The sequence below is a fragment of the Podarcis bocagei genome (genome assembly GCF_964188305.1).
Source record: "Podarcis bocagei genome assembly, chromosome: 7".
Classification (NCBI taxonomy): Eukaryota; Metazoa; Chordata; class Lepidosauria; order Squamata; family Lacertidae; genus Podarcis; species Podarcis bocagei.
The window spans coordinates 72,465,156-72,476,273 of record NC_138132.1 but is presented as its reverse complement, the minus strand read 5'-3'; the positions used below and the strand labels follow the sequence as shown (position 1 = coordinate 72,476,273).

Below are 11,118 nucleotides of genomic sequence, written 5' to 3'. Positions count from 1 at the left end.
CCCCAGCATCATTTACAGCAAAGTATATGGAACCATAGTTCAGTAGAGCATCTATTTTGTATGCAAAAGGTTCCTGGCATATCCACATAGGGCTAAGAATTGTACCCTGGTTGAAATCCTGGCAAGCCATGGCCAGTCAGTGTAGAAAATGGGGACCCAGACGGACAATGGTCTGACTCAATATAAGGCAGCTTCCGACACATCTATGTTCTGTTAGAATGCTTCCTGAAATAAACAATTGGGGTCTTTGTGTTCTACATGGTTGCAACGCACACACACCTCTTCACATGCCCGTGGCAAGGAGGAAAGCCAGCTCTTCAATGTTTAACTAGCATCAGAATGTATCTGTTTCAAAGACAGACAGATACAGGATATTGTAGAGTTATGCAGGTGGGCTTTGACTGTAGTTGCTAATTTTGCACACTAGTTTAGACTCCAGGGAAACCCAGTACGGAAAATCACAACTCCAAGACTCTTCCTTAAGAACACAAACATCTGCCGGGCAAGGCTGGGGAGCGACAAGGGTTCTTTGAAAATGCAAACCAAGGCATTTCCTGGAGTAGAGTCTCCATGGAAACCTCCACTCCAGGAAATGCTACGGAGAATCGCAAGGCTCATTTTTAATAAGAACACAAACACACCAGCAACGCTTTGAAGCCACAATACAACCCAAGGGAGGGGGGAAACAACAACAACTCACCAAGCTGACAAAGCTCAAGGGAGCTATGTCTCTTTTTCTAGTGTGCCAGAACAAGAATAAAAACCCCTCAACTATAATAATTAAATAAATTTATTATTTTTACTCTGCCTACCTGACTGAGTTGCCCCAGCCGCTCTGGGCAGCTACCTCTTAAATGTAACTAAGAGGAGGAAGGATAGAATGCCACCCCACTCTACTCTGCGGTTGCCATTGACCTTCCTCCTCTTTTCATCTCACCTCCACTGCATCCCAAGCCTCCATGAATTACTGAAATAAACTGGACTGAAACACAATAGCCAGAACAAGTCCTGCCTGGTGTCAGTTGAGTTTCTCTCCCTCATCTGCTCTTTCACTGATTGCAGTAACTCCACCTGTGTGATGACTTCCAGGGAAAGATGTACCGGTAAATACCTCAATCACCTACAGCTTGCAGGTTGGGGCCATTCATAATGTCCTTTGATAGTCGATGTTGACTGACTCCTTTCTGACTACATGGTACCAATCAGAAAGGGGGGGGGGAGGAAAGAAGGAGGAGTGTAAAGTCCTGACACCCTACCTTAGCCGTTTCTATGGAAGAGTGTTTGTATGTCATTGCCCCCCTTAAAGTTCAACACCCCCCCCAGAGACATGTGTGGGACCTGCTGGCCACATATAGTGATGGGTAATGATTGGCTCTGTTGTGAACAGCAGAATGGTTAGCAGAAGAGAGACTGGTTAGTGGCAGTCTGATTAAGTAAAAATCAATGCATATGTATATGGGGTTAGGATAGCTGTGGGGGATGTTGTTGTGGGGGTTCTGAAATTCATGGATTGAAGAAGCTGACCAGCCTCCCTGCTAAGAACACGGAAAGGTAAGTGCAGGCTAATTTCTCATAAAACAAATGAGGAGACCATGACCTGTATGGATTGCCTCATCTCTCAGGTTCTACAAAAGGTAGAAACTTGTTTTTTTTAGATGATAGATAGATAGATAGATAGATAGATGATAGATGATAGATGATAGATGATAGATAGATAGATAGATAGATAGATGATAGATAGATAGATTAGATAGACAGGAAGGCAGGAACTGAAAACTGGGAATCTAGAGATTATGGCTCATCCAGCTGCTTTCGCACCTCTGTGGATGTTCATGATTTCCCTCAACCTCCTGCAACAATAAAGTGGAATTCTTATTGCCTGCCACTTGGAAATCATGGTTCTATTAATGCAACCTAAAACTGCATTAGATTTTTCTGAAGCCGCATCACACAACTGACTCGTGTTCAGTTTGCAATCACCATGGGATCCTTCAGTCTATAAGGCAATTAATGCATTACCCTGAAAGTTGAACTGAGCACCATATAACTGGAAAGGCATCTAAGGAGGCTTAGAAATAAATGAATACTTATGGTGTGGGGATGGGGCAGGAGCAGAGGCAGGGAACTGATGGACAGAAGAGAGATAATGAATCAGAGCAATCCTATTGGCCAATTTCTGGTGGACCACCTAGTGGTTGTTGGAATTATTGAAAAGAATCCCAGACTAAGTTAACTTTGGCTCAGGAAAGGATTTCTTATGTGTTTAAGAGCCAGCACAAGTTTACTGTTAGTGATTAGTTCTGACTTAATGATGATGAGATCCTGAGTACAGTGGTGCCTCGCAAGACGAAAAGAATCCGTTCTGTGATTCTCTTCGTCTAGTGGTTTTTTTCGTCTTGCGAAGCAAGCCCATTGAAGGATTAGCGCTATTAGCGCTATTAGCGGCTTTTAGAGGCTTTTAGCGGCTTATCTGCTGATCGGATCAGCTGATAAGTGGCTTAGCGCTATTAGTGGCTTTTAGCTGCTTTTAGCGGCTTATCTGCTGATCGGATCAGCTGATAAGCGGCTTAGCAGCTTAGAAAAAGGGGGGGGGGTTTAAAAAAACCAGCAGGAACTTGCAAGACATTGTCGTCTTGCGAAGCAAGCCCATAGGAGATTCGTTTTGCGAAGCACCTCCAAAACGGAAAACTCTTTCGTCTAGCGAGTTTTCCGTCTTGCGAGGCATTTGTCTTGCGGGGCACCACTGTACACATTCTTGCTTCACAAATTCAAAACATAACAATGAGCCCATAGGGCATCTTTTTTTTTTTAAGGCAGTAGTTGGGAGTGCAGCTCACTCACCACTAGGCAAGATGACACCTTGGTTTCAATCTTTTAACATTCTGAAAATGTTACTTGAAATACAAAAGGCAGTTTGATGTAGTTTGTTGAGAAAGCAGGGTCACAGACATGAATGAAAAAGCATCCATCTGAGAAGTGGGAGATGGGAACATACCTGCTATCTCCAACCGTCTCCTGGGAAGCAGTCATTTTCTCTGCAATGGTCTTGACACTTGCCTTTTTGCCCCCTTCCTGCATGAGTAAGAGGTTTAGATAATAAATTCTAAATATGAGAGAGATCAAGATCTGGTTCAAGGTCACCCAGTGAGCTTTATGACTAACCAGGGTTCCGAACTCATGTTCCCAAGTTCCGCCGTCTACCCACGCACAATGCTGGCTCCACAGAACATGTCTTCTTAGGGCAAGCATAAGGGATTGCACATGCTATAAGATACTGGACCCCATTTGTACTGATGTAAACCTCTAGAACAGCTTTTCTCAACCTGTGGGTCCCCAGATGTTGTTGAACTACAACTCCCATCACCCCTAGCTAGCAAGGCCAGAGCTCAGGGATGATGGGAGTTGTAGTCCAACAACATGTGGGGACCCACAGGTTGAGAACCGCTGCTCTAGAATGTCATTTGTATAGCTACGCATTTAGCTGTATCCTCAGTACACTGTATTTTATTTTATTGCTATGGCTAATGGCTAATGCAAATAAAGTTGCTATGTATGTATGCATGCATCTGGTGAAGTTGGCTTCAATTCTGAGGGGCCACGGGGTAAAAGCTCTTTTGTGGGTCCCCTCCTCTTTTGACTTATTTGGGGGGCAGTGGTCTGAGAAGCATTTGGACAAACACCAGGACACTGGGTCTAGTAGTAATTTAATTTCACACAGTCGCCTAGAGTATTGATGGGAACAGCGAGAACTCTGCATTGTATGAAGGACCACACCAGAATGTTTTGAAGGGGGTGGGGCTGCAGGTGCCATCACTGGAACCTGCTGTGCACTCTTTGAGGCAGGTTTCGTGGAGCCAATACTCTAGCTTCCTGGGAGGTGAGTCGCTGTAGCTTACCTGAAGGTGGGGGAGCTGGTGGAGAGGTCACTGCAGTGCAAACACACCAGCAAAACCAATCTGGCTCAATAACTGCTTTACCCCTCCTGATAAGCAACAGTGACCTTCCTGCCAGGAAGTTAGGGTAGCAGGTTTTTTTGCCCTGCTCAGCAAGCCACTTCTGGGTAAGACATTCTTCCTTCTGGGTGTTAGGGAGGAGGAGCTTCCAATCTGGACTACTGCCAGATAATGAAATGGGAATGAAATGTGGATGTGAACTGTTGTGTCCACAAGTGTAGCTGGTTTTCCTTACTTCATTTGGCTCATCTGACTGCACAGCAGGTTGAGGATCTCCTGGAAGAGGTGCAAGGGTGATGCTACTGAAAATGGCACAGCCGCGCTCAACTCTTTGGAAACTTTCATTTTCTATATAAACAAAGAACAATGTATAGTCAAGGGAAGCATCTATCTATTTTCCTGTTGTGTTTAATGAGTGGTCAAAATTTAAATAAAAAATATTAAGTCTGTTGAAGGGGAAGGTAAATGAAACAAGACACAAGAAATGCTTGTGGCTCTCTACTGCAAGCTTTGGGTCCCTTTATAAAAGTCACCTTGAATATAACAGTGGAATGGAAAATTAGTATGTTGTACCTAAGCTCTCAGCAGCTGTGATTTACTCTAGCAATATCTCCAACAGTATTTATAAAATTCAGTACGCTGACATCTCTCACTTCCCCCAAAGTGCAAAAGGCACCATGCCTGATTCTCTTCTCCCCACCACCAAGAGTTTTCTTAGCAACTATCTTGCAAGGTAGAGATTGAAGCCCTATGTATGTGTCAACACTCATATGTTTCTCATGGGCGTGGTGATGCACTCAGGCCTCTGCATAAAGAGTGTGACCATATGTAGCAATGGAGCTTTTGCATGGTCCTTCCAAGCAACCCAGAAACGTTCACAATTGGGTTGTGACATGGAAGTCATGTTATATTTGGGTGGTACTGGTTGCCAGTTGGGTATTTGTAATGTGGAATGGTAGCTTCAGTTGCTGCATGATAGCTTCAATTGTACAGACTCCATGAACCCATTCTAGTGAACAAACATATATGGGACCTAGGTTCACCACAGTGCCACTACCAGTCACCCAGCTCCAAGAGAGAGTGAAGCTGGAACTTCCAGCGACATAGGATACTTTATCACAGGTGTGAGGAAACTGTGGCTCTCCAGGGGTTGCTGAGCTGCAGCTCCCATAATCCTTGGACATTGGCTGTGCTTGCTGGAGCTGCTGGAAGTTGTAGTTCAGCAACACCTGGAAGGACCACAGCTTCCCATGCTTTTTATATCATTATCAATACTGCCTAAATAATGCATCTGTGAAGGTTGTGGCCCTTAACAGCTCTAATTTCTTGGCCCTTTGGGGTTGGACAGGTCTGAACCCTGACACCATGCCACACCTGGGTAACCTTGATTTCCACCCCCACCCCCAACTTCACAGTATTAGTTTGATACTTTCTTTAAAAGCATATCGCACCACCATTAGACAAGGCAAATCAGGAGTTAGCAGCTGCGAAATCTTTATTGAAAACTATTAGTGCATTAAGAAATTGGAAATTATGCTGTAAGCAATATGGTTCCCATTCATTGCTCAGAACATAAATACTGCTAGTACAGCGAAAGCTAATGAAGAGAGAGGTGTTAAAAGAACGTCCTTGCAAAAGTGGAAAGGCGAACTTTTTAAACGATCAGGTGGAGACACCATGGAAAGTTGTGCAGCACTTAACAATGTGAAATTTCACTGTGCTGGGTGCTTAGTGCAGGAAAAGTAACCTTTCTTTCGGCCAATGAAGTGAGAGAATGGACAGGACAAAGAGTAATGTTCTGCCAGCATCAACAAGACGTCACCCAGGGAACTGATTTGTGTAAACACAGAGGCGGATTTAGGGCAGTGCAACCAGTTTGGTCGTACTGGTGCCAAGCCTTGGGGGTGGCGCAACTATGATTTTGATTGGAACATGGGAGGTGAGGGTGCTGGATTTTGGTGTTGCACAGGGCACCGCTGAAATTTGAGACCCCAAGGTCCAACGCTAGTACATGAGCTGGCTTAAGAGGATGGCTGTATGCTGGCATAGGTGGCAAGTGTTATGTAGGCTCAACCCAGTGGCCTTTTGAATCAGATCCCTTCTGCCACTTGGAACGAAAGCTGGGACATTTTGCATTAATATCCCAGAATCTGCTACATGCCCCCAAAGGCCAATCACATGCTACTGTCCAATATAAACTCTCAGATCCTGCTGTCTTCCCTATTAGTCTGAGCAACATGTTCAGTTGCTCTCTGGGTTGCTACCAAAACCCTCAACTTCATCCTGCCCGGGATTGTCTGAGAATTCTGATGAACATAGAAATGGAAGCGGAAATTGCTGGGGTTTGCTCATTTGGTCTCATGTTTGGACCATAAATCCAGTGAATACCGATGAACTGTTGTTGTTTTTAGTCTGCAAACAATATGTAGTTGATGACCACTCCTCCCCCCCTTTAAATTGTGCTTCCCTGACATTGAAATGAACGGTGTGGAAAGAATTGCATCATTAATTACAATGAATTTGTAAGTTACGTAAATAATGTTAAAATAGCAGACAAGGAGATGAATAGCATAGTATTTGGTGGAAACTGAACTTCAGCAGAACAGAAACAGTGCTGATTGTGATGAAGTCAGAACAGAAACCACTGCTTTCTTGCCTCCCTAATTCTGCCCTGTAGTGATTGTCCACTCTTGGATCTGTGTGCAAAGAGCCACCAGGGTTGCAACCAGAGCTGTAGATTGGAGCCTTGCCCTGGGCAGTGACATACTCTCAGGTTCTGAACTAGGCTCAGCTGTGCAGGCTAGACACTGGATCCTCTCAGACAGGAAGGGTATCAAAGGCTGGACTGGAACTCTGCTAGAGAAACAATGCCTCCCTGGTTGCTGTGTGTCAGATCTGCATCCTTCACGTAACTCTCTCTTCCCAGCTCCTGCCTCCCATCTGACAGCTGCCCACAGCTCACGATAAAACCCAGTTTAATTGGAGACTCCCATCTCAGGAGTGCCACTCCTGAAATCCACCCTCTGTGTCTATTTTTATTACAACAATTATGTCTTGATCAGCAAGATAAAGGTCATTCCATCACCTTGTGGGGGGTGGAATGGAGTGGAGGAAGCAGGAGCAGAATGACTAGTCTCATAATGACTGCAGAAGATGGGGCAGTTTGACCTCTCTGGGAGTGAAATGTCAATTAATTATCTTTTTTTATGTCCAACTCAATTACAACATGCTAATCACCTGTGTAGGGCATAAAACTAGGAGGAGGAAGAGAGGAAAAGGGGATGGCGTGAAAGGAGAAATAGCTATAAACATCTATGACTTAGGGCGTTAGAGTCATTATTGTTAAACGGTAGGCACACCTTCTAATAATGGAGCATAAAGAATTATTGGCTGTTGATGGGCTGGTCTGAATGTTGTAATACTTTCTTCCTTAAAAAGGGTGCGAGGGGGTGAGATAGGGTGACTGGTCCTTGGGAGCAGCAGTTGTGTCTTATTTAAAGGTGACCAGACACAGCGCATTAGCCTTTAATGCTTGATTCAATTACCAATAAATGTCAGTTAACTAATGAGGAAGGTGGGGAAAGGAGTGAGAAGCATGGACACATAACCAAAAGCTATGGAGCAGCCGTCGGCAACCTCCTTTGGTGGCACCATGTTGGGGAAGGTTGCCTTAGGAGAATAGTATTTCCTGCAAGGCATAACCCATCCAAGGGGCCCATGTTACAAAAGAACCATGGGTGCAACTCATGGTTCATTGAAGCGTTTTGCGTGTCAGTGAAGCTCATGCCAGGTCTTTTCAGTTATGATATCCTTGGTATTAAATCATCACCATAATCACCCCTTCTAATACAGTGGTACCTCAGTTTTTGAGCGTCTTGGAAGCCCAACATTTCAGAACCTGAACTCCGAAAACCCAGAAGTACCGTATTTTTCGCTCTATAAGACGCACCAGACCACAAGACACACCTAGCTTTTGGAGGAGGAAAACAACAACAAAAATATTCTGAATCCCAGAAGCCAGAACAGCAAGAGGGATCGCTGCGCAGCAAAAGCAGTGATCCCTCTTGCTGTTCTGGCTTCTGGGATAGCTGCGCGGCCTGCATTCACTCCATAAGACGCACACACATTTTCCCATACTTTTTAGGAGGGAAAAAGTGAGTCTTATAGAGCAAAAAATACGGTAATTGCTTCCGTTTTCAAATGGGTATCGGAAGTCAAACAGCTTCCATTGCGTCCCCCCCCCTTTCTCCATTGACTTTGCTGACTGCCCTTTGCACCTTGGTTGTCGAACGTTTTGGAAGTTGAATCGTCTTCCGGAACTGATTATGTTTAACAACCGAGGTACCACTGTAGTGAGCTAAGCTGCTGAGAGCTGGCAGGGGTGGAGCCACAACAGAACCACTGAGAAATGTGAGGCGGGAGGGACAGAAAACTAGAGGAGAAAGGGAATGGAAAAGAGTATCCTAGAATACAGCATGGCTGCCTGGAACCCAGAGCCAGAACACGCCAACTGCAACCTTTTGTTGCAGGCCCTACTTGCCCCCTCTAAAACCAAACTTGAACTGCCCTGTGCCTACCAGCTGGGAAACGAAATGAGCCCACTCAAAATTTCTAGTGCTGTGTCAAAATTTGTCCTCCAATTTCTTGGAGGACCTAACGTTCTCTCTAGAGAAACTAGAAAAATACCGGTATATCTCATCTTAAAATGAAAGGCAGTTTGTTAATGCTGCTGCTGCTACTACTAGTATCAGTATGGTCAGGAAAACCCTGAAGTTTGCAGACATACAAAAATCTTCCTAAAAAAAAATATTGAAGCAGGCAGCCCCCCCCCCCTCACAGCTCCATGCAGCATGAACATGCTTCACAAGCACAAAATGTTTCAGGTTGGTTGGAAAAAATACAAATATAAACTGAAGGTGGTGGTAGATAGAATTGGTTATCCTGCCTGGAGGGGGTTATGGCTAGCTGGAAACCATGAAGGAAGCTCTCATTTTTGGATGTCAGGGTGCAGTACAATATTCTGTCATAGAAAACTGCCTTATATTGAGCCAGACCACTGAGCCATCTAGCTCAGTACTGTCTACACTGACTGGCAGCAGCTCTCCAGGATTTCACGCAAGGGACAATCCCAGTCCTGCCAAGAGATGCTGGGGAATGAACCTGGGGCTTTCTGCATGCCAGGCAGATGTTTTGCCACTGAGCTACAGCTATATTACAAATGAACCAAAGTCAAATTGTTAGGTTTTCCATAAAGAAAGTACACTTCATGTTTCCAATAGGAAACCCCAGCTTTCCCTTAATGTAAAACACAGGCAAAAGATTTAACAAATAGTTGGCTTTTGAGCATTGGCTGAAAAAGCACAAAACAACGAAGGCTGAGATTTCAATCAAACATCTCCCTATAAAATTACATTCCACCGAGTCTTACAAAGCCAACGTCAATTAACACACAAAAGAAACCTCAATGGTACGTCAAAGCAAGGGTGTAACTTTATTTGATGAAAGCAAGGAAATGAAGGGGGCCAAAGTTACCATTCCATCCTCATAATGTTTGGTCTGTGTGGATCTTATCTAACATATGAAAACCAAGAACAGTAAAAGAAGGGGGAAACTGCTACAGGTGCCAGTGCAAGTTTATACAACCAGTAGAACTGAGTAGTGAAGCTTTGCCTGGACTTCACTACTTCAGATTGCGGGTCTGCTCATTGGAAAAATTACTCACTGTTCAGCCACAAATAAATGCTCCCTGCCCACAGAAAGTGAGCATGTCAGTGTGGAGGCTAAGCGCAGAGATTTGGCTTTTCTTACAGCTCAGTGGGACAGCATCTGCTTTTGCATGCAGAAGGTCTAGGAGGGCTAGGAATATTCCCTTCCTGAAATCTTGGACAGCCACTGCCAGTCACTGTAGACCAGGCATGTCCAACTCCCAAGAGACTGCGAGACTTTCGGGGGGGGGCGTGATTGATCAGGATCATGTGATCGACCAGGGACGCCCCGCGATCGACCGGTTGGACATGCCTGGTGCAGACAATACTCAGCAAGATAGATCTACAATATAAGAGAGATCTGGTGCAATATAAGGCAGCTTTCTGTGCCCCTTTGGGTGGTATCCAATGTTAGTCCTACTAAGTGTAGACCCACTGAAATTAATGGGCATGACTAACTTAGGTTCATTAATGTTAATGGCTCTGCCTTGAGTGGGACATAGCTGGAGATAACCCAAAGTCCTAACAGAAGCACAACAGTTGACAGTTAGACCATCTGATATGCATGCAAGAGATCCCAGTTTAAATCCTTGGCATCTCCCAGGAAAGGCTGGAAGAGACCCCCTTGCCTGCAATCCAGTAGAGCCACTGCCATTATGTGTAGACGTGACTGAGCTAGCTGATTTTGCTCCATGTAACGAAGCTTCCTAAGCATAGCCACTGTAAAGTGGGGACAATCCTCTTTCAAAAGACTTATTTTGTCTCCCACACACATTAATGGGCTTAACAAAGAGACAGCCAACACAGTGCCCTCCAGATGTTATTGGACTCCGACTCTCATCAGCCCCAGCCAGCCTGACGAGTCATCTGGAGGGTACCATATTGGCTACCCCATTTGGTGTGCTCAGCCTGAACAAGAGAGACAAAGCCTCAGAGGACCACACTAGCTTGTGCAGCTGCTCCCTGTCCCTACCCCCCTGCACTTTCTAAATTGGAAGCTAAAGTTATCTTTAAACTATGTTTTTTCCCCCATGGTCTCAAATCCAATTTGCAAGGAATTGTTTGAAACATATTCCCCATTGCCAGGAAAACAATAGCAGTCCTCCAATTATCAGCACCTGCATTACAATTCAATGAGTTTAAATTGCTAAGGGGCTGTGGCTGATACCCTACTGACAACAATTAGCATTAAAAAAAACCCACCACATTCTGCAGTTTAAAAGCAGTGGGTGGGAATTACAAAAGGTTAACAGACTAAATATAAAAATCTTTCTGAATATAAAATCAATGCGTTTTGTTACTAAAAATCTGGGTACTGTAATTTAACCAAAATAGGGTTTAGAGTATCTGGCGCGGTTCCAGATGCAAGAGAGATGTTTTTCTTCTTCTTTCCCATTTGAAAGGAAATACAGAGCAACCAATTGGAGAGTTTCTGCCAGGCAGGAGGTTGGGAGGGAAGG

At 44.6% G+C, this 11,118-nt stretch overlaps 1 protein-coding gene across 2 annotated transcripts in view; it reads right to left on the bottom strand.

Annotated features, from left to right (window-relative positions):
- The window catches only part of MORN1 (MORN repeat containing 1), a 108,869-nt gene that overhangs the window by 42,458 nt on the left and 55,293 nt on the right, over window positions 1-11,118 (bottom strand). The window contains exons 11-12 of one of the 2 annotated variants that reach the window (XM_081201575.1): window positions 4,189-4,301; window positions 2,996-3,072 (exon numbers count right to left, since the gene is read on the bottom strand). The exons of the other annotated variant lie outside the window; for it this stretch is intronic. Coding sequence (XP_081057701.1) covers window positions 2,996-3,072; window positions 4,189-4,301 — 190 coding nt within the window. The remainder of the gene's footprint in view (window positions 1-2,995; window positions 3,073-4,188; window positions 4,302-11,118) is intronic. 2 annotated transcript variants of the gene reach the window in all.